This window comes from Andrographis paniculata, unplaced genomic scaffold (assembly GCF_009805555.1).
Source record: "Andrographis paniculata isolate CXL003 unplaced genomic scaffold, ASM980555v1 Contig17END, whole genome shotgun sequence".
NCBI lineage: Eukaryota > Viridiplantae > Streptophyta > Magnoliopsida > Lamiales > Acanthaceae > Andrographis > Andrographis paniculata.
In genome coordinates, this window is record NW_026137457.1 from 1,046,292 (window position 1) to 1,071,119 (window position 24,828).

The 24,828-nt window shown below is 30.6% G+C and overlaps 3 protein-coding genes across 3 annotated transcripts; 1 reads left to right on the forward strand and 2 right to left on the reverse strand.

Annotated features, from left to right (window-relative positions):
- Nucleotides 1-95: 95 nt before the first annotated feature.
- Nucleotides 96-5,108, reverse strand: LOC127264900 (probable galactinol--sucrose galactosyltransferase 2). The gene is made up of 13 exons (XM_051294485.1): nucleotides 4,917-5,108; nucleotides 3,404-3,630; nucleotides 3,056-3,300; nucleotides 2,861-2,951; nucleotides 2,731-2,779; nucleotides 2,538-2,629; nucleotides 2,326-2,436; nucleotides 2,124-2,246; nucleotides 1,478-2,030; nucleotides 1,307-1,374; nucleotides 1,103-1,237; nucleotides 718-1,024; nucleotides 96-532 (listed from the first exon to the last, which is right to left on the reverse strand). The coding sequence occupies exons 2-13, from the start codon at nucleotides 3,592-3,594 to the stop codon at nucleotides 218-220; spliced, it is 2,280 nt and encodes a 759-aa protein (XP_051150442.1). The 5' UTR covers nucleotides 3,595-3,630; nucleotides 4,917-5,108; the 3' UTR covers nucleotides 96-217.
- Nucleotides 5,109-13,839: 8,731 nt separating this feature from the next.
- Nucleotides 13,840-15,597, forward strand: LOC127265822 (remorin 4.1-like). Its single transcript, XM_051295835.1, has 2 exons — nucleotides 13,840-14,570; nucleotides 14,990-15,597. Exons 1-2 carry the CDS (start codon nucleotides 13,932-13,934, stop codon nucleotides 15,179-15,181), a joined length of 831 nt encoding a protein of 276 aa, XP_051151792.1. The 5' UTR covers nucleotides 13,840-13,931; the 3' UTR covers nucleotides 15,182-15,597.
- A 1,019-nt stretch (nucleotides 15,598-16,616) lies between these two features.
- On the reverse strand, nucleotides 16,617-19,835 carry LOC127265637 (nuclear transcription factor Y subunit A-5-like). The gene is made up of 6 exons (XM_051295536.1): nucleotides 19,635-19,835; nucleotides 17,790-18,029; nucleotides 17,554-17,660; nucleotides 17,405-17,479; nucleotides 17,044-17,220; nucleotides 16,617-16,975 (listed from the first exon to the last, which is right to left on the reverse strand). Exons 2-6 carry the CDS (start codon nucleotides 18,010-18,012, stop codon nucleotides 16,721-16,723), a joined length of 837 nt encoding a protein of 278 aa, XP_051151493.1. The 5' UTR covers nucleotides 18,013-18,029; nucleotides 19,635-19,835; the 3' UTR covers nucleotides 16,617-16,720.
- Between the last annotated feature and the right edge of the window lie 4,993 nt (nucleotides 19,836-24,828).

Consider the following 24,828-nt stretch of genomic DNA (forward strand, 5'->3'; position numbering starts at 1 on the left):
CATCTGATCATCATCAAATCCAGCAAAGAATATTATGAATATGTATATATGTATATGTGGAATCTACTGTATTATATGAAATGAATGCAATGCAATGCAAGATGCAGATATGCAGTTTCTTCTTCCTTAGAGTGGTTTACATATTACATTACAAGAGGAATTGAAGATAGATGATGATGGATGAACGCAACTCTTTAACTTATTTGAGGAATTGAACTTAGACTTGGATTTCAATGGACCATCTGTACATCTCCTCTACCGGCACCGGAATGGAGAGAGTCGCCAGGCCAGTTGTAGCTTCGTAGTCGAAGGTAGTCGCAGTGTTGTCGACAATGCACTTCAGAGGGGACTGAGTACAGTAAAATCCGAACCGGCCACATCCTCGGGCCTTGATAGTTATGGTTGCGGATGGGGATCGGTTCTGAGCTGAGTTTTCTGATTCAGGGCTGCTGTTGTAGTGCTCGACAGCGCCGCCGGAGTTGAACATGTCGAGTAGTCCGATGGTGGCGAAGGAAATGTTTGCTGTGATTTTCTGCATTGAGAAAAACATCATAATGAATATGATTACCATTGCATTGCAGTTAAAGTCTAGTTGAGATGATGAATGGATGGCATTGTGTGCGAAAACTGAAAACTGAAAACTGAAAACGTCCGATTTTCCCTGGGAAACTCCTAATGAATATCAGATCGTCGTTGGTCCTTATGAAAACACTTTACCTTCAGAGGACAAATGTGGAAGAGTTCATACTCAAGAACCTTAAGAGTGACAGGAAGTGAAGCGCCTCTAGGAAGGCGAAGAACCTCCCCGGAGCGATGAGCGTAGACTACAGCCTCGCCGTCCCAATCTGCTCCTGCGATTTGGGTTACACAGTCGACGTCTGCTGCCTGGACAGAGCTGGTGAGGGTGCCCGGGGAAGCATCATGAATGCGTGTCTTCTTTTCGACGCGGCACCAGCCGGCGCCTTGGCAGTTGAAGACACCTACCACGCCGGAACACTTGTTGGCATTCCATATCTTGAGCAAGCTGCAAATGATTGTTAGAACGAACTTAGAGCATTGTGATCATGAAAGTGGATTAGAAGATAAAATCAAGTTTACTGACGTTGCTCCATCTCTGGCTGGATCGACAAAGAGACAATCGACAGTAGGCCGGCCGGGGAGCTGTGCTCGAAGAACAGAGCCATCAGGAAGAACCAGTTTTTTCAGCAGATCAAAGTTGTGGTTCCCTGGCTTGTCACTAAAAGTAAAGATTACTTAAAAACGTTACATGAATGAATCTGAAGAACAAAATGGAGATGCAAATTACCTGACATAAATTGCACATCCTCCTACAGCTCGAGCTGCAGCATGATACTCAGCAGTCGGGTGCAGGCTCTGCGTCAAGGATCAAACTCATTATGTTTATTTTTTTTTTCATTTATCTAAAGAGAATGTATGTATGTGTTAAAAGGGAAGAATGGGAAAAGGAAAAACTCACATGGAACATATCCCAATCAGGTTGCATGAATTCACCTAAGAAAAATGTGTTATAGGCAACTGAAGAAATGTGGATGGTGTGGGAAGCAGGATCCCGGGGGTAGTAATCATCGGAAGCTCGAACTACTGCAGTCTGTTTGGCGCTGTAGATTCCATCAGTGTTATGACACATGCAGGAAATGCATCCGTTGTCATGAAAATTGCGAGCTATGGAAGCTTCAAGGGCCTGGTGGTAGCTACGGGTGAGGGAAACTCTTCCGCCATGGCCGGCGCCGAGAGTTTCTATGATGTTCTGCACGTCGACTTTGACTCCATCGATTCCACAGGAGGCAAGATAGGCGTGAAGCTCGTTGTAGAAATTGAAGACCTTCTTAGGGTGCACCAGGCCTAGGCCATGGACAGCGAGGCTGTCCATGACGATGTCTGGCTGGTTTCCTAGCACGCCGGGAGATTGCAAGGGGTATGCCAAGGCAGTGTCGTAGTGTTCCATGCCCCGACCTGCAGGCTGTACGCCGCCCCAGTAACCGGCTAGAGCGTGCCATGCGTAGACATATCTGAATACAGTAGATTATTATTAGTCATAAATAGACAATGTAGGAAGAAGTTTGTAATAAGTTGGTAGAAGAAGACAAAGTTAGAGGACTGACTTGACATTGTGGCTCTTCTTAGCTTCTTTTACAACAAGCTTTAGTCCTGATTCTTGTTCGCCATTGTCTCCCTTCTTTTCGAACTTGGCGTTCTCTTTAATTCCTATCAGTCTGTTGGCAAACCTACAAGTTGAAGATGCAAGCATGTTTGGTAAGAATGAACTTCATAGTAACATATAAATAAACTAATTAGTGATCTTACTGAGCTCCTTCTTGCACGACACAGTTCTTGTCTTCTTTGATATCATTGCCAATCTGTTGCCAGCCATCATCGATGATCAAAAAGCGTGGCGGTGTGCCTCCCTCGGACAAGCTGTGTCAGAATATTTATGATTTTATCCATACTCAAATTAATCCAGAGAAAATCCACATTATCATTTTGAATAAGAGAAAGCAATTGTTGTTGGAATATACCTCTTAAGTCCTTGCATGACGCCCTCAGCAGTGACATCAGTGTAGAAAGCATCCCAAGTGCACCAGCCAAACCAGTCAAGAAATGCAGGCAACTAGAAAAAGGCCAAAATGAGTGTATTTATATAAGAAAACTGGGTAATTAAAATTCAGAACATGATCAAATTATAATGTGATCAACAAAACATGGTCTGACCTGTTTCTTCTCCCGGTGATGAAATGTCTGCATGTGTTTCTCAAGAGCTCTGTTTCACAAAGTAGTTTATTTAAAGTCTTTCAGAACCCAATAGCAATTTTTGCAATAGTGAAAGGAATAAAGGCATTACTTGACAGCCTGATTAATAACTTCAAAAGGATTTGTCCCCGCGTGCATGTAAACCAGGTGATGTCCTTGGTTAGTTTCAACAGCAATATCCCCTGCAACAAAATGGAGGTAAATGCACATCAAAGTCTTTCTCTTCATATGGTTAAATCCAACTGGTTTTCATGGCTAGAAAGAATAAAAAAAAAAAACTACTCACCACTTTCAAGGCAGATCTCCATCTCATTCTTCTCATTGCCCTGGAGAACAGCACGGAACTGCCCTTCAAGGACAGGCAGGAAAACAGTGTAGATGATGGGGGCGTCTTCAAGCTCTCCTTCAGTTATGTCTTTGCTCTCAATCAGCATGAATTGAGTCTCCAGTGGAATATCCTTTCCACATCTTCCCATTCTTTGAGTCATCCACCACAGCTTGAAACGAAATAAACACATGAACCGGACATCCCTGCCGATGAGCACTACTTTGATTAGATTATTGACAATATCTCTTATAATAGGAAAAGGTCATGAATTATCAAATAAGCACGTTTTATTAGTGTAGTACTTACTCCAAGACCCCAACTGGGAAAACATGCAAGCTTTTGCTATGAGAAGCAGTGGCACCGATGAATGCACCCGTGACAAGGCCTACACCTGATCCTGGAGTGAGAACAATGTTATCAGGAACTCCAGTAAGTATGGTTTTCCCATGAACCACAAGGTTTCCGTCGTTGACCGAAATCTTTGGTGTAACTGTCATTGTCGCACGTTATTTAGGACTTCTTGAGAATTCACCCTGAACACAAACAAAATATGATTTAGAAATCAATCCAGCCCATCTTTAAGCATGTTTCTTGGGGAGAACTGAAATCATGATAGCCAAGGTCGGCATAATTTAGATCCGACCTTACTCCCACATTATAAAAAATAACAATATAAAAGTGTTTCATGCTATAAATATTTGTGGGAACGTATAGATCTATAGTAGTTCTTTTCTATATTTATATCATTAAGTTCATCTTTATTGGATAGCACACACATTTATAAATAAAATAATCACCTTTTCTTTTTTTTTTTCTTACGCAATAAGTTGTAGTTTGCATATTATAAAGTGTGTGTATATATATCGTCCACACAATACCAAGAAAGCACAATCAACTATCAAACTAGGTGCATAACCATTCTAAACTTAATCTGGATAATGTGACAAACTCCAGGAAAAGTAGGGAATCAACAAACCAAAAAGAATCGATCAAAACAGTGTTATAATTCCCAAAAAGAGAAGCAATCTTTGGACTACAACTCCGACATCGAGATCTGTAGATCCAAATTTTATCTTTTACAGAAAGCATTGCCCAAAATTTTCTCTCTCTCTCTCTTCTATTTCCCCCTTTTCTCTTTCCGAACACCACACTAATAAAACGAATGTCAGGGAAAAGTGGCAAGTAAACTTTATAATATCGTCACAATTAGATCTAGGATCACTGCAACCCCAAAGTATAAGTAAACTGTAACTAATAAACTATCATGTGATTAAAACTAGCTAAATTTAGTAACCAAACTTAAAAAATGTTGCAAACAAAATTGTAAAAAAATATAAAGATATTGCAAAACTTATTGAAGCATATAACCCTAATAATTGTCCATCTTACTCGGAGATAAATGATTTGACGAGAGATTTCATGGTCAAACAAGTCCAGAAAAATAAAAAATACACACACGGAAGAATTTAATTAATATAAGCTTAATCTAACTTATTAAGTACATCCACCTTGTTGCCTCCATATATATATTCAAGTTCTTCCATCTAATCGAAGTTAAGCACTAGCCACATGCAAGAGCCACGTCTTCCCATCAAGCAATCATGGAATATACCTCAGGATAGATTCATCGAATATAATTAAGCGATTAATATGCAAACGATTCAAATTCACAAGCTCACCAGTCACTGTACTATTCAAAATCACCTCAACATTATCCAAATCTACTAGAACTCCAAATCTCCGCCTCCGAACCTCCACACAAACATAAACTACGAGCACAGTTCATCAAACAAAGCAAAACAGTTAATTAAACCATTACCTGCTCACCGCGCGCGTCGATAAGGCGCTTCGGGAGATCAAAATATCTGATACCAACACTCCCGCTCGTACATGCACATACAAGTACGGAGCTCACGGCAGAGCAGAATGCACTACTAGACAATACGAAATGCAGCCGTTCACGTGAACCAGAGAGAGAGAGTGAAACGCACGCGGATCACGCTCAACACTGAGATGTGAGTTTGAAGAGGAAACCGCTGGGACTTATATAGTGCGTGCCCATGTTACACACCGAACTGATTCCCAGAAAGATGCTCTAAAAAATTGACACGTGTCTAGATCTGCTCGGTGGTTAACCATGGTTATGGCTTGTACTGTCTCCGTCAGAGCTGAGGGCAGTCGTTTGTTGGCTTACTGCTCAGACTGTAGCGGATAGAATCTGTCTATTTTTTATTACTCTTATTAATTAGTATTACGATTCAATATTCATTTTGCATTAAAAATATTAAAGTAAGCAGACAATTATAACTCCTAATTGTGTGTATAAATAAATAAATATATTATTATACAATTATATAATTACGACGCCACTTTAGACATATATCAAAATCTAATCATTTCCATAATTACAAAATCCACAAATTTGCTGACCAGTCTCTTTTCAAACTGCCCAACAAAAAACATTAAAAAACAAAAAATGGGACCTAACTAAAATGCAATTATTCTTGCTTTTATTTATTATGTACATTAATTTTTACCATTAGTTATATAAATATAGATATAAATGGTTGATTGTGAATTAAAGATCATATGGACCAATAAGAATGCTACATTCAATTCATGGAATATATATATATATTTATCGAATAATATAATTGTGTAGTTATAAATTTTTGTTTAAATTTAAGGGTTTGTTTGTTTTATTTTTATCAATTTTCAACTATACAATCTATCATATTTGTTCTTAAAAAATTAAATAATTCAAATTATCAACATTTAATTAATATTTCATTGAAAATATTAAAACTATAACAAAAAGATCAAGGTAATATATTGGATAAATTCACATATTGTATAATTATATAAAATTAATCTTATTCTAAACACTCGACAATATTTATTAAATATAATTGCTAAAATTAATTAATTAGTTATCAATTTAACCTAATTAATAAATTTGGGTTTTATTTACACGCTTATTTATTAAAAATTTTGATAGTATTCATCAATAATAATTTTTTTTAAAAAAAGATTATATCAAATACATATATTTACTTTCACAAAAATATACTCCATTAAGTATTCAAGTTTTTATTATATTTATTTTTTAAAAATATAAAAAATATATGGGTCTAAATTTGATGTCCAGATATAGGAGGGAATGAAAATCATCCACGTGTGATAACTTGATTAAGAGACCTATCACATGTAGCCACGTGTCTTCTTCTTCCTGAAAGGTGGGTGGCTTGGGACTACTATTTTTCGCAAAGCTACCATGGTACAACCCTTGAATGCACGACAATTGGCTGGTGCACAAACCAGAATCTGCTACGTTAGGCATTGGAGAATATTGTCACATTATTTAACTATTTGGCCAATAAATTACCAATCTTAATATATTTATTGAAATTATGCTAGAGAATTTGGGGTATATGATCATTTGTTTTTTTAGATATTTTTTCGAGCTATTTTACATATTGTAAATTTTAAAAATAATATCTAATAAAATAAGTATTAATATAATATTTTAAAGAAAAAATTGTATAGTATAAGGTATTTTATAAATATTAAAAAATAATTATGATATACATAGTTAGAAAATGAAAAAACAAATAAAAAAGAATACCAGATGACTATTGCAATGTCACGTGCATCTTGCATGCCTAACTTAGTCGGCTACCATTACTTTCGAAGTCAAATTAATAGAAATGACACAACATAAAATATTTACAATAGATCATTAATATAAATTGTTAAAATAAACTTATAGAGTTGTCATTTTTTTAGTAAGTGGTAAAAATAGGGTAACATAATTTTGTTTTAATCATGAAATTCTTGCCATATAAATTTCATGAAACGTCAACGTGGGATTTATTAAAATGTGTTTTGAAAATATTTTGACAGTTTATATTTTATTAATAATAATAATAATAATAAAAATTAACGTTAGATATCATATTTTGAATAGAACCATGTAATGTTTAAATATAAATGAAATTTATTTATTTTTAAATTTTTTAAAATGGTACAAAAATATTTTAAGGTAAAAAAATAAAAACCAGATCATGGTGTATAATGGAATGACTATATAAATAAATAAAATTTAAAGGCTTGTGGTTGCTTTTAATTTCTTTAACAATTTACATAATATATACTATTATCAATAATTATTTTTTTTCCAAAAGTATACCAAAATACTATTTTTTAATAATATTTGTTCTCAATAACTAAAAATAAAATTCAAAAAACATAATCTAAATACCATAACAAAACAACCTATATAAGTGTATGCATGTGAATTATTCCTCAACTTTAATTGCAGTCCACAATATTCATGACTATAGTCATAGATGTTCAAAAAATACATATATTCAAGTATGTATAAAATAATAATTTAAATTATTTAATTTAGTGAAACGATGTGGATTTGACATCTTAAATTTGGTGTTCGAGAGAGAAATATTTAAAATTATTGTTGTTATACTTTATCATGTCCCATCAATTTTTTATTTGATCATAATTTAAAATTTTTGTTATATTTTAAAATATCAAAGTACAATTCAGCACATAATTATACATTTTTGCATATAGACATAAATAAATGACATGTTAAATACTCCCCCCATCCATTAAAATTAATCCTTTTGAGTTTGACATAGAAATTTAAAAAAAAATGAATATTTTATTGAAATAATAATAAGTAGTTGAGGGTATTTTTGAAAATTTAAAATAAATGAAGAGAGATAATGTAATAAAGTTAATGATATTTGTTGTAAATAAGTGTTGAATGGAGGGTAATAATTAAATATTGATTTGTTGACTTTGCCAAAATTAGTAATTGGATAAATTCAGTGGACGGATTAAAAAAAGTGAGAATAAATTTGGCGGACGAAAGGAGTATATATTAGTATTTTTTAAATAAAATATCAAAAACTTTTTTTAATTTAAATTTTGATCTCTTTTTAGATTGATCTTAATAAACCACCATCCAAACCGATCCGTAATAAGAATATTATAATTGAAAAATCGAACATCCAAATAAAGTAATAAACAATTGATTTTATTATAATTTTAATAGATGAAATAATTTGGACCCAAAACAAGAATGGGACACTACCAAGTTACTTTAGGTTCGATTTGTCAATTTATCGTAGAAATTGGCAAAGAATATTGCTTACAAACACACACATAAAAATAAAATTACTAGTGCATACAAACAACAAGTGTTTTAGGGATGGATAGACCAACATGTACTAATGTTTTTAACTTTTAAAGTCGCATATTTTGATGAAATTAATAAAATTAAATTATTTAACAATACTTGCTAGCTCTATACCAAAAGTACTTTTAACGTGCAAAGTCGTAATTAAGTGTGCATACATTTTTTGTCATATTAAGAATATATATATATATATATGTATATATTATAGATTGTCAAACATCAACTACCATTATTTGGAGTTAAATAATTATCAATGAGATCGAGACAATTCTTTAATTTCAAAGCACATATTGCTAACCTAAAAACTTGAAATTTTATATGGATGATAGTTTTCGTTATCAAAGTATTTTTTTTTCTTTAGTAAAACAGTAATCAACCCCCAAGAAACAATGGTTGTTGATATTGACAAGGATATAAGTATTTTCTAAAATTTGTAAGTATAATTACATTTATTTGTACTCTTATGCCATGTTAACTTTGAATCACTCTTATTACTAATTTTAAAAAAGTTAAAAATTGAATATTTAATTATTACCCTTCATTCAATACTTATTTACAACAAATATTATTATATTTATTATATTCATTCTCTTCATTTGCTTTAATTTCTAACTAAATTTTTAAAAATATTTCTAATTAATTTTTTCGATAAAATATTTATTTTTCTTAATTTCACTATTGGGCTCCGCTCGGACATGGTCGGCCCATTACTAAAGCCAAGCCTCCAATTAAGAAAAAAGCCCAGTTACAAATATTAAATAAAACTAGAGCGATCGACATTCTAGATTGGACAATATATTTGTATCTTTTATTTACTAGTATTTTTACTCTAGATGACGTATGGTTTTGGGCCAAAGCAGACCAGCCGGTTTCCGGTTCGGCCCGGACCACAACTTGAGTGAAACTTGATTTCGAATTAAATTTTGTTTTTGAGATTTCTTACTCAACAAAACTACCTCAAGCTCTATTCGAGAAGAAAAACATATATAATAATAAATAAGTAAAGTTCTATTCAGGTAATAAATATATAATATAAAGCTCTATTCGGGTAAGTTCCGAAACAAATATTTTATCTTCAAATGCATTTTCAGAAGTTTTGCATTATTTATAGAACAATATTTTCTAAAAATATATATTACTTCAATTATCGTATTAATTTGGAAAAATTAATATTTTTTTTTTACTTTTTCAAACTATGCAAATAAAAAAGTACAAATATTATATATTGTTTATTTCATATAGCATATGATGAGTGAAATAAAAATATGTGATATGTTTGATTTGTATTTAAATTTAAATTAAATATTATATTAATATAATTTTATTTAAAAATAATATTACTTCCGTCCCACATTGAGCGAATTTATTTAGAAACTCCTATTTTGAGAATTCAAATACGAGAATATATTAGTAGATTGTTAAAAATATATTAATAAAAATAATTAATTTATAATATAAATTATTATATATTAAAATTAAGATACTAATTAGTTTAATTAAAATTTAAAAAAAAATAAATTTAAATTGACATTAAGACTTGGGTTTTTTTTAGTAATTATCTACGTAACATTACAAATATGTTCCAATTTACAATATATTATATAAATGTTTTTACATTTATTTCTACTTTATTCCAATATAATACTAATATTTTTAAAACTCCTCGCAAAAAACAAATGAATATATAGATATGGGACGGAGTGAGTTTATATTTATAAAGAAACGTCTTTTATTTATAAAATAATATCATTTAATTATTTTATTTAAAATATATAATATTAAAAAGATTAAAATCACGTTTTACTTGTGAGGTTTTAGTTTTAGGTTTTGATTTTGAATAGTAAAATTTTTAATTGAAATAGTTGTTTGATGTGATATTTTGAATGTAAAATTAAATTTTAGAGTAGTAAAATAAATAAAAATTAAGTATTTAATTTGATATTTTTTTAAAAAAAAATTAAAATAGTAAAATCGTAAAACCGCACAAATAAACACACATTCTATGTATTAAGACAGCCACCTGGGAAGGTTGGTTTGTCTTTTCAGGAAAAGTAAAAGGAATAAATAAAAAATAAAAAGTAAATTGGTAGAATTAACAAACCCATTATCAGTGGGAAAATGTGTTGGAATAATCAAGGTGTGTTGTTTGTATTCATTTTCTATTGTTTATTATACAATATATATATATTTTTTAAAAAATAATTATATATGATATTTATTTTCTCTTATATTAAATATTTATTTTTTACTCTATACATTTACCTTAACTCCTTTCTTTCTCACAAAGTAACAAACATTTCTCTACGATTATTTTATTTTGTAAAAATATTAACAAGCAAAACATTTTATTGAAACTACCTATGTTAATTTGTTTCGTGAAATAGTTTGAATATATTTTTTTTAATATAAAATATAAATTTTTTTATAAATAATATAAAAATAATAAATGTATATAATATATTAATTTTTTAAAAAAGAATATGTAGGAAATTTTTCACAAAAAGAATACATCAACAAATCTCCTAAACAAACCCCTTTTCTAAAATTAAATAAAAATCAATTGTTTTTTATTTTCTTATATATAAAAAATCAAATCAAATGATTGAACATAGCTTGTGTTCTTTTTCAGCTAAACCTTTTTTTTATTATTATTTTTAAAAAATAATAGTTTGAACATGAAAATATAAAAATAAAAATACCTAAATAAAATTTGTAATTATTACATGTTAAAAATATAAATACAAGTAAAAAACACACCATATGCGTCCCTTTTATTTTATTTTTTTAAGTATTTTTAATAATTACTCTTATCTTTCACTAAACAAAACAATCTTCCAATCAAATACCAAACACCTGTTATATATGTCACAATATTATAACTATACCCAAACCACATAAAATTATTAATAAATTATAAATATATATATATACATATAATAAAAGTTATATGGACAGATGTCATATTCCACCTCCATCTAATAAATAATCTCTCACTATGAAATGTCATTATTCTTCTTTTTTAAATTCCAATATAAAAAAGCAAATGGATTTCGACTTTTGTGTTACAATAAAATTATATATACACACTTTTACGTTTATGGATGAAAAAAAAAATAATTAAGTACAAAGTTCACTGTCTGTCTTTGTAATTTGCATTTTTTTTTTATTACATTTTTCTAACATTCAACTTTCATTTAACAAAAACTAATTATAAAAATAAATTATATATTCCAACAATATATGAAATTCAACATTATTTTAACTAAATAAAATAAAACTCAAAATCGAAACCCAAACAATATACAGAAAAAGACACACCACATAATAGTTTTTTTTTAATATATATATATATATATATTATATATCAATATCCTTAAGATTAAACAAGTGATAATATATACTACATCAATATGTAAGTTCAGCTTACTTTCATATTTTATTTTCACTTATATATATAACTACAAAGTAATACACCCATAAGTTTTAAAAAATAAATCAACCTTTCCGCAAACTAGATATTGTTAATTTATTAATATTATAATTATTTAGTTTGCATTTTCTATTAATTAATATTCAAAATAATATGGTCCATTTGTTTTTATTTTAGTTATATATAAATATCATACTAAATACTCAATTTTTTTTTTTTATTATTTTTTCAAAGTTTGATATTATTGAAAAAATTTAAAATACTAAAGCATTTTCAAAATATAAGTAAACCAATTAACTAATATATCTAATTTATTGGAAGTTCGAAAGGGTATGATGCAAACCATTCGAATTCAAATTTGTTGACGGTAATAATAAATAAATATAAAATCTGGGCAATGATATCTAATCGAATGAATTATCTTTTATTTAATAATAATAATAATAGAATGAAAAAAAAATAAACAAACAAACAAAACAGAGCATCAAAAGATATATAGTATTCAGACATGAGAATTTTGGTGGATAGTATCAAATTGGATAATTTGATAATTAAGTAATATAATAAATATATATATATTTATGTGAATGATATGATAAAATAAAATATAAAAAAGAGATTAAATACATTAAATTATTTTTTATTTTAAAAATATTTAAGAGTATTTAAGACATATCAAGAAAATATTAGTATTTAAGAAGGAAGGAGGAAGGAGTAACGTATACTTCCCTCTCCCTTAATAATTTATCTATTTTTTTTATTTTGATCAATCTAATAATAAAATATCAAATTTTTTTTATTAATTGTACTATCTACTTAAAATTACAAATACCCTTCTAATTTACAATATATTATATAAATATTATTACCTTTATATTATATAATACTAATAAAAAAAATTTAATTTTTTTATTTTTATTTTTATTTTATCACAATATAATATTAATATTTTTAAAACTTAAAAAAAAATATATAAATATAAAAAAGGAGGGAATATTAATATATTTATGTTGATAATGTTGATTATTAATATTGCATGTGACGTATGCATTTAGAGCACTATCCGACATCCGCACACGTGTTGGCGATCGAATGGTCGGATATTTGTGGGGCCCATAGAGGTAGCCTCACCCAATAGGAAACTGCCATTCATCAAACAGTGACGCGTGTACAGACCACCACCACTGCGGCACCGTCACCACTAAACCTAATTTCTGGTGGGCCCTATCCTGCTTCAGCCGACACTCCCCAAACAACATTGTATTCAAAAACTTTTGCAATGCACCCCCTCTAAATCATTTCTTATTCCATATTTCCCCTTTAAATTCTCCAATAGAAATTGAACATGAACTCTATCTGTATTAGGGTTTATTATTTCTATTTTATCATGAGCTCTTTTTGTTAAAATAAAAAAAATTGAATATTTGAAATATAAATTTATTTAGGAATACACATTAAATAAATAATCACTATGAGTCATAGTTAATAAAATTTGATCTTAAAAATAGATATATAAAAGATTTGATTGTTAAAAGATAAGATATTTTCTATATAAATATTTTTAATTTTATTTTAATAAGATAAGATATTGTATCAAATACTAATTTTTATCGTATTTATTTATTCTTCAAAACTTCCAAAACTCTAAAATTCCTTATCTAAATAGAGCCTAACTATAGAACATGAGAATTTCGGAATGTTTTCTTTAAATTAGTTGGTTTTTTTTTTATAGGATAATAAATTTATCCCATAAATTTTTAAGAAGTTTACGGTGAAAGGAATTGAATTAGAAGAAAGTTAGAGGACTAAATTGAAAGATCGGAAACAAAATCAGCATTTTGCCAATATCTAGGCAACTGCCTTATTTAGTTTCGCATTGCATGGGTGTGTCACGTGTGGGTCATATGTCTTCAATGAGATTTCTATGGAGCTCCACGGAGCACAAGCCCAATTTAATCCTACCGTTCAGTAGTGGGTGGGCCCCACGATAATTATCGCGTCTGTGATTTGGTGGTGTTGAGGTCCATGGAGCTTTTGAAAATAACACTTCCTGTTCTTGAGTGAATATATAGACTGGTTTAGGTTAATGATTAGTCTCTTTCCTTCTTCACCGATTTTTTGTCGTCACTGAAGAAAACACACAACGGAGGCGCGAACTGCTACTGCGGAATTCCTTTGAGGTAATGGGAGATCAAAGGGCTTTGATTGCGTACAACAATGGCGGAAGGAGCGGGAGTTTTAGTGAAGAAGATAATCGCAGTCATCGAGATGACGATTCTCCAATAATCAGGGACATCCATGCCCTAACTCCGCCGCGGGCGCCGCGACCGCAGAGGGAAGCTTGGGAGACGAATAGCCGCCGATCATCGAACCTATCCATGGCGTCGTCCGAGAATTTCTCGACTATGAGTCGGGAATTCAGCGCTCTGGTCCTCGCCGGATCCACAATCGGCGGTACGGAGCATGAATCTGGCTCGAATAATTTGGGGAGAATTAGGGAGGAGGAGAATTTGCAGGAGGAGACCAATCCCCTGGCGATTGTTCCCGATAACAATCCTTTTCAATCGCCTAGGGCTACCAACCCTGGCGGCGGCGGAAGTGAGGGAATGACTCTCGCTACCGTTAACGGAAACGGAAATCACAACGGCGGCGACGTTTCCGTTCAGCAAGTGAAGAAAGAGGAGGTGGAATCGAAGATAAACGCTTGGCAGAACGCTAAAATTGCTAAAATCAACAACCGATTCAAGCGTGAGGATGCGGTTATCAATGGTTGGGAGGGGGAACAGGTCCAGAAGGCATCCTCTTGGATGAAGAAAATCGAGGTAATCCCAACACATATGCACTAACTAACAAACAATTTAATTTCTTCATTATGTCAAAGTTTAGTGTTGATTTTGGAATTAGCTCTGCAGTCTGTTGATTTGATCATATCCTGCTTAGCTTAGTTCCTGCATTCATACTTTCTGATGATGCTCCGATGCTATCTATCTGTGTGCTAAATTTATGATCATCTGAGGAACAGAGATGATAATCCCCTTAATTCTTGAACATGATCATATCTCTAATTGTTTGCATCAAGCAGAAGCTTAATTGAATTGAAGTAGATAGATGAATTGTTTGCCTGATAGATGGATAATCTTATTGTTCAATCCTTATTATTACCATCATCTTATTTGATTGATTGACGCTATGGATAATCTCATGGAACACATAATCTTCTGTCGGGTGCGTGTACGTGTAGAGAAAGCTGGAGGAGAAAAGGGCAAAGGCATATGAGAAAATGCAGAACGACATAGCAAAAGCCCACCGCAAGGCGGAGGAAAGGCGAGCTTCTGCCGAGGCCAAGAGGGGCACAAAAGTGGCCAAAGTTGTTGAAATATCCAACTTGATGAGGGCCGTCGGGCGGCCTCCCATGAAGCGCTCTTTCTTTTGATTGAAAGAAATCGAATCCCTCAGAGGAACGCCAAAACTATTGGTAATATGTAAATATTACTTGCAGAAGAAGAGATGATCATCATCAACAGCAATAAGTTTGCTGATATGATATGGATGTGTGGTGCATGAGGAAATCCCTTTTACTTTTTGAACCTTTAAGGGACTATAACTATGATCATCCTTTCTATTCTAAGTGTGGATTTTGAGATATAGATAGATTATGAAGTATATATATATATATATAGAGAGAGAGAGAGAGAGGATATTTGTGTGTGTGATGAAATTGAGGGATCAAGAATTACTGTGTGTATGACAAAGGGTGTGCCATTTTTTGTGTTCTGAGGAACTTAAGACATGGATTGTTGCCATCTTTAATGATGCAATTACAACATGTTACATGTGTTAGTGTGAGAATTGACAGTGGTGCTTTTACTTTACTAGTGAAACTTTTACTGTACTATTATTATTTATAAGGAATCGAATTTCGCATAGATGTCTTTTGAATGTGTTATGTTTGATACTATAACAATTTTATTGATTTATTATATAAATAAATATTTATTATATTTTAAAGAAATGTTGAATTGAGTTGAATGAAAATAGGAAAAGAATGGGGTATTCAATTCTGTAAAATTAATACGAGGGTGGATATAGAGATCATTTGCGTGTAAATTTTTTGTCCCCTTTTTTTTTAAATAATGGATGTGTGATATAAACAGCTTACCAAAACTGAGCTGACCATAATCAGACAGACGACAGGTGCGACTTATCAATTTTTAAAAATGGTTCCTTGTGTGTAATGCTTTAATTAAATCCTTAAGATGTTTAGATATGTGTAGTTTACAATACACATCCACATAAATATCTACTACGTCTTTATCCTTCTTTTTTTAGAGATCATCCTCGTAATAAAATGCTCCCTTCGGTGGCCAACACTAATTTTATGTAGTAATACTAATACAAATTCAAAAAAAATTATAATGTGTAGTAAGACGGGATTGGGAATATAGTATTTGTGTTTACATGGAAGAAGGTGGTAAAACTTGCAACTTAACACGAAATTATCTTCACATTAAAAAAAAAAAATATATATATATATATATATACATATACAACCTAAAAATTCCATAGCTCTATTTATTTCTATCTAGTAAAATTGTATATTAAAATATTTATTATTTTTAAAATTTTCAAAACTAAAAAAAAAAAAAAAAAAAAACCCTTCTATTTAATTAAAGGAGACCTATATGTTCTATTAAAAAAAAAAAATCAAATTAAACAAACCAAAAGTATTTTAAATAATAGCTTTTGACTGACATGATTATAATCAATTTCTATTTTCTCGAATTAATGCAAATTTAATTGCATGCAAACCTAGCAACAATCGCCAAGTAATAATAACATTGAGAAATTTCAAAAAGTAGGATGGAAAATGATGACCAGCGTGACATTACTTATGTATATATATATATATATACATATATTATGTACACAAATACGAAATTCTTACAATGCCATGCCATGCGACGCCGGCCAGTCAGTCGGACAAGAACCCTTTCCACTGGAAGAACTCGACGCCCTTGTTCTCCTCAAGCGACACCTCCTCCTGGCTCATCCCCGGTGGCCGCGCATCCGACTCCAACGAGGACCGGCCACCAGAATCCTTGCCAGCGCCATTATTGCACTCGTCGTTGCTGTTGCTGTTGCTGTTCTTCTTTGTGTTGATGAATCGACCCCCGCATCCTCTGGCCCGTCTCACGGCGTGTAAATGCCGCGATTCATGGAGATAAGGCTGCCGGCATTGTGTTGTTAAGAATATCATTTTGTAGATAATAAAATTTTATTTACCAGATAGATAACCTTTCTGATTCTTGAAACTTTGTTTTCCAACTCTGCCTTCGTGCGCAGCTGCCGTCTCCTTAGAATCCCGTGGTATTGCTTTGCGTTCACGTACACCGGCTCCTCCGGAAACACCATGGACGGCGACGGAGTCACTCCGTGATCAACGGGCGCGCCACATTGTACGGCAGGATACATCTCCACATATACACATATGTTAGAGACACTTTTAATACTATTTATCTATAGTAATTTTTTCAAAAACATCACGACAAATACTAAGTTTTTACTATTTTCAAATTTTTTAAAAAATTCTGTCTAAACGGAGCCAAAAATGTATAATTGTATTGGAGATTGGAAAACATGGGTGGGGAATGTATACCAACTGTGGTTGACTAGTATTCGACGGAGCACCATCCCTGAGAGGCAGTTCGATGCAAGAATACGAGTAGACTGCCTGAAACAGAACGACACCGATAATCGAATCGATGTTTTGTTCATCAAGATGAATATATAACTGTTTTTTCTTACATCCGAGGTTGCAATATGATCTTGTCGAGGTTCTTGCATCAAATATTGGCCGATTGCTCGAGCCGGTGCCATCGATGATGCGAGGATTTCTTGCTCTTGTCTCCGCTCTGCGAGTAAAATAAAAACTCCTCTGGCTCACGGGGCAAAAGGCGCAAATATTCGGAGAAAAACAATCAAGGAAACTTATCATGAATCAATAATCATGGTACCAAAATGTAAGGAAATAGTGATAGAACCTGAATCTGTGGATACAAAGCTCTGTATATAGCTGGATTCTGATTCGGAAACTACACTTCCCCAATATGTATTCAGGAGATCGATAGACATCAAACCTGTTTGGTTACTCGACCGCGCAAAATTGTCGCGGCTACTATAACGGCATCGCAAACCATCTCTGAGTAAATTATGGCCTTTGGCATCGAGTTCTTCCTGCTCGCATTTATTGTGATGGTGTTGCATTAGGCCTGCTGCTACTGCTGCTCCATTGTAAGAAAGAAATTGAAAATAAAGATCTTAGTTGAGTCCCGTTTGTAAATAAGTAAATAAATTATATGTATTCAAACAACTTAAACTTTAATCTTTTAGGTGAAATGAGCATTGATATCATCTAATAAAAATATCGCAATATAAGCCGATGCAATATCAAACATCAGTGTATTGCATTATTACACTAAAAACATATGTTCTAGATTTAGAATGTGTACTTTCTGGGGATTTATTTTGAATTTTGAATTTATTATTATTATTTTTTTAAAAATGGTAGATTTAATGTGATAATATATAAGAATAAAAAAAAAAATGATTGCATGGTAAATAAATTGGGAAAAAATTTATACTGACTGACTGCAAAAATGATTGTTTTTTCTTTCACTCATTGTGGAATCACATCAACATGTGATAGTTCCTACAAAATACCCATGCATATGTCCTTAAAATTGAAGCAAACATTTAATAATAATAATAATAATAATAATAATAATACACCGTAGACAATAATTGCTAAAGAAAACCGTCTCTATTAATAATTTGGCTCACATCGCTTCTATTATTATATATTTCTTGATGGCTATTGTTTACAACATAAAAATTATTGACAAAGAGCATATGAAATGAAATATAAATAAGCAATACATTGACAAAGAGTATATCTAATATTCCCTCCCCTCAAATCAAAGGATTTTTTTTTTTTTTTTTTGAGTTTATAGTAAATTAAGAAATAATACTAATATTTTATTAGCTAAATTTTTTTTTGACAATTTTGTCTTTTGATTTTTTTTATGTAAAGTAATTGTACATGTAATTTAAGTGAAAGTCAAAAGGTGTTTTAGTATTAATATATGATTATTTTTTTTTAAAATAGAAAATAAATACTTTTAAGTAAAACAGACGAAAATGATAAAAAAAATATTTTAAATTAGAACGGAGAGATTATAAATACACATATTTGCAGCCTACAATAATAATTTACACAATACCAACAGTCAATAATTTTAGCACAAGATATATTCATTGAATACACCACACATCATTTAAATAACACATGCTTGTAAATTAAAATTATATGTTGTATGTTAATAATTTTTCTACATTAGAAAATAAAATAATTCAATAGACAACACCCTAATTGAAGAATGAATTCATAAATTCCAACAAGTTTTTATATATTCATCAAAATAAATCAATCTTAGCCTTTCTTTATTAAGCACCTGATGATGATCTAATTACAGACAAAATATATATATATATATATATATATCTTCAACTTGATCCCTTCAAATTTGCTATTTTTTAGTACGTGGACTTTAACAAACATATTCATCATAAGCCAATAGCATTAACCATATTATCTCAACCATAACTCCCAAACGATCATCTAAACAAAACAGAAGGCCTAAACCAACAAGACGAGAGAACACCAAAAATGAAAATCAAAAGCAGTAATCAATAATGATACCAAACAGGAGTTTTACAGTTCAGAATCAAAGATTGAAGACAGGCAGCCATACACCAGTGACTGTATACTGACAAACTAACTACCAACCAAAAAACAATCGAAATGAAGAAGAAATAGAAATTTAAACCTGAGAAGGAAGGCAGTCATTCGTTGGATCGTCAGATTATTTCTCTTGGCTGAGAAGTGGAGAGGTGAATGCAACTATCATATATAAATGATTCGGCAGATGGATGGATGGATATATAGAACTGTAGAAGAGAGACTGTGGGAGGGGGGTGCGTGTCCTCCGATGATGAGCGAATTTTCAAATTCGAAACTTCATTGTCTGCTTTTATCTCGTCGTCATCATCGTCGCCATCATCATTATCATCCGAGATAGCGATGCACTCCATCGATCTCCATTACAAATGCGGCTGGGAATAATTTAATCCTTCATGGCGCAAATTAGGGCACAGAACTACCCCCTATTTTGCCCTAAATGACTTCCCTCTCCTCCTTGCTCTTTTCTTAATTTATGAGTATTTATAAATATAGTGGTGATTTTTTCTTTTTTATGCCGTTTTAAAATTAAAATTAATATTATTTATAAAAATTTATCATATTAAAATGCTAGTTAAATAATTTATAAAAATCAAAGTTGGTCTTATTGAAATAGCAAATTATCGATTTTGCTTCGAATGTAAAAAGTTATTTATTTTAGTCTTTTTATAAATATTCTAGTTACATACGATATTACAGTAGAAAAATGAATAGAAAAATGAATGGATCTTGCTAATGTGAATATAATGAAATTTGATGTGACATCTAATTTAAGACTTAATAAGACCGTTCATCCAAACATCGCTCTATTTAATAGCACACTTTTACTCATTTAATAGCACACTTTTACTCAGCACTATTCATTTTTAAAAAAATATGACATTAAATATATATATATATATTTTTTACAAAATATTAAATCAAATACTAATTTTTTATTTTCTTTAACTTTCAAATTTTCAAAAACTTCCAAAAACCCCTATCTAAACAAACCCATATTTTTTTTAAAAAAAAAAAATTAAAATATATTTTATACTCACTTCATCTCGTTGGAAGAGTGGCGTTTATTTTTTGCATATAGATTTTTTAATATTAATATTATATTAAATTATAGTAAAAAAGATGAAAAATACCCTTGTTAGTATGGTGTAATACAAAAGTAATGACATTTGTGTAATATATTGTAAGTTGAAAAAATATTTATTATGTTAAATAGGTAGTACAATTACTAAATTAGAAAATGGTAACCTTTGTTTTTGGGAGGAACGAAAATAGAAAATAATAACTTTTAATGGACGGAGGAAGTAATAAAATAAATTGTTCTAATTTTTTAAAAAAATAAAAAATATATATAAAAGAAAGAATGCCAAAAAAAATGGAAGGGGGCAAATTCGTAATAGCACGTCCGAAGCGAACAGAAAATTAAAACGCTATAGATTTGGGGGACCCACAAAAAGCTCAACGTGTCCAATGTAGGTCCCACAGAGAAGATAAAAAAGGCCACGTGTTGAGATGACTCAACGGCGTTACGACACTGTCCGGCCGTTAGGTGGCATATTAGGCGGCTATTTCCTCCCCGGGCACCAAAACGACGTCGCATGCGCGCATCGGGAACTTTACACGCGTCCATCATGACAAATTATGGCCACTTATTTTTGCCCAAAGGTTAAATAAATAAATAAATAACACTAATGACAAAATAACAATACTTTATATATATATGGTTAGCTAGCTTAGCTATGCCCCCAAGACAAATAATTGAAGATTAGAGTTTAGAGATTAGTGATGTAGTAAAATAATAATTATTATTACTATTATGGATTTTATTGCAGATTAGTCCCCCCCAAAAGAAATTATTAATAAATTAAAAATGTGTCACATCCATGGATAAGATTTAGGAGCCAAATCTAGTATATTTCCCACGATGAAAAAACTTGCCATCTGTCTCTTTCTAGAGTTAACGATTGGTTGGTTGAGAAGGTAGGAATAACTTATAAGTAGCTTTAATAATCTTGCATAATTAAATAAATAATTACATATAATAGTTATATGAATTCTCGATTTAAGTGGATAATTACAAGTTCAAGTTTCATTAAAAAGCATGAAAAAATCACTTAAGGTTATTTGTTTGTGTGATTAATTAGTATCTACGGTTTAATTAAACAAAATTCTACAAACAAATCAATTTTATCAGAACGAATCAGGTGCTGAAATTGAAGTTTTAGCACCTGTGCTGAAACACTTCAAAATTTTATTATATGATTTAGTTTATTAAATCATATAATTAATATAATTACACAAATTAAGATGTAAGTGTTCAGCATTGTGCTGAAAATATTTTCAGCATTTGATCCAATCTGTAATTTTATTAAATAATTAACTATAGAAATTTTAGATATCGATCTTAGCAAGTGTGAAAATGAATTGCATAAAAAAAACTTACACAAAAACATTTCTTGCATATTTTTACTAAAATAGAGATATATATAATAAACACAACTTTACATATTGTTAGAGAAATAATCCTTTTGACGATAGAAATTGATAACAAGTACAAAACAAATTTCACTGATTAAATTGATTTGCTTGGAAATTTTACCATATTTTGACTATTATAAATATCTCGGTTTTGATTCAATATACCTAAGATTGTATCATGATAACAAAAATAAATAAATAAAACTGGATTCAATATGTGAACATGAAACCCTAATAATTGAAAATACCTGAAATATTCACACAACTTATTGTAACCACCAAATTCAGACATGGAACAAACACCAAGAAAAAAAAACACCCCTTCAATTCTAACAACAAAAATATTAACCCTAAACAAGATTTTTGAAGGCACACAAGAAAAATATTTCAATCTCGGGATGATTGAAAAATTGAGTACGTGATCGTTTAACCGAGCAACTTCTCGTTAATTTTCTCTTCTTTGGGGCTGGCGGGCACATCGTGATCTTCAATCTCTTGTCCTTCGGTGTCGAACATTCACTTTGCAAGAATACATCGCTCGCTTTTACTAAACCTTCATCGCAATATTTTTCAAGAAAATTCTCATTTTCATCCTTTGATGATCCCATGTTTGGCCCCTGATCAGATGATACTCTTACAGCCATTTCTTGGTAAGAAACTGTGTGTAAGAATGGAAATGTTGCGCCAAACTTATCGAAATAAATAGCCGCGAAAATGTGTGGATGGTCTTGAAAAAACCCTAGAAACCCTAATAGCTTTTTGGGGTAAAATATTTGTGTGATAATGTAAGCATTGAGACCAAATTCAGATAGAACAAACATGTGAGGTTAAGATTGGGGGATTAGATAATTGAAAAGTTGGAAAAGGTTGTGTAGATCACTACATTACAACTATTACATAACATTCTATCAACTGCTACACTTGAAATATTAATTAAGGTTGTTTGAATTTTACTTCTTTCAATGATTTTTAGATCATGTTTTGATCCTCTCATATATAAAATATATATTCCTTTTGGACTAATTTTATGTTTTAAATGATCTTCTAAAAGCATTCCATGAGCTTTTTCACATTAATTTTGGAGAATATGGGATTTAGTATCTTGGGCTTTTTTGTCTATGGGCCTTCAAGTTTTAGAATATGAAGCCCAAACTACTAATGGCCCACTAAAGGCTTGGTTTACCTTGCACATTCGAAATAACTTGCCGAGTGTTTTTTCTTTTAATTTTAATTTTTTATTTTATTTTCAATTATATATATTTTTCAATAAAAATATATTTTCTTATTTTATAAAATATTTTAAAAAATAAATAAATTCTAAAAGCTTACAAAAACAGAAGAATAGCATTCCAAATTCCAATTAATACAAATAAATAAATAAATCTACTCCTAGGTCCTAGGTCCTAAGTCCTATCTAACCCATTAATGTATAATTCTTTATTTCTTTATGCATATAATGTGGCCCATGCAATCAACATATCATATACCATATGCCCTTCATACTCATAAAACGACAAAACACCCACACTCACAAACATATATATATATATATATATATTATCGGCACATCCCACCTCCAAATCGATATATGAAATTAGATCCTACAAAAAGTAGTTGTCCAAAATCTATCATCCCTTCGTTTTATGACAGCAACACCCAAAACAACCATTTCTTGCCATCTGTCCCATTATTTCATTATCCATAGATTCCTTCATCATATTAATTCTCTCTAACACACATAATTACATATATAATATAATATCATGGATCGATTTTCTAATATATTATGTGCCCGAAAAAAAAAAAAAACTTTATTTAAATCCTTTCAAATTTGAAAACACATTTTAATCAATTTCAATTTGAAAATTTTATAATATGTATGTATTAGTGAATCTTATTAAAAGAATCTTTAGATATATATTAAAAAATGGGCTAGACCTAATCAGGTGTTTGAACTTATAATAAGAATAAAAATTATTAGAAAAATAAAAAATAAAAAACCCACAAAACTTAGTCATGTTAGTAAGTGACCTAAAATGATCTCTTAGCTTACTCGTTTGATTTATAGCTTAGCTAGGTTGATTTACGCACTTAGAATTTGTAAAATAAGAATATGGGACAATATAATTACTTGAAAAGAATCACAAATATTAATTAGTACAACTTTACAAATAAAATAAATTGTTGAAACATGTATATATGCAAGATTAAATCATGCAAACCCAACATTCATTTTTATCCTTCCCAATAGAAAACCCTAATGATCAAATTATATAGTATGTGTTATTTTTATTATAGCAATCGAGTTAGTGCTGCAAAGAATCTTCGATCAATTTTATTTTATTTTGTTGCACAAGTACTTACCAGCAAATAGTAGTTATTAATATTATTATTATTATTATTGATTTCAGTTACTTTAATTCTCATGCATGTTTAAAGGAATATGAATCTGAACATGTTTGCAACAAAACTATTTAAAAAAGGGAAAATATTTCAATCAAACACAACAATGAAAGATGTGATAAGATACGATGGAAATATATTTTACTAGAGAATATTGAATTAAAAATGAATCAGAATTAAAATTTACTATACACAATTGTTACAAAATGAACTTTAATACAAGGTACATTTTATTTAAATTAAAGCAATTTGTATCATATTGTGTTATAATTCTTTTACAAATTAAAGTAAAAATATCCTTATTATACTATTTATTTATATACAAAAAAATTAGGTAGATGAATTAAATTAAATATGTGTCATTTATACAAGTTGAATATCACATATGAAATTTTTTTGGT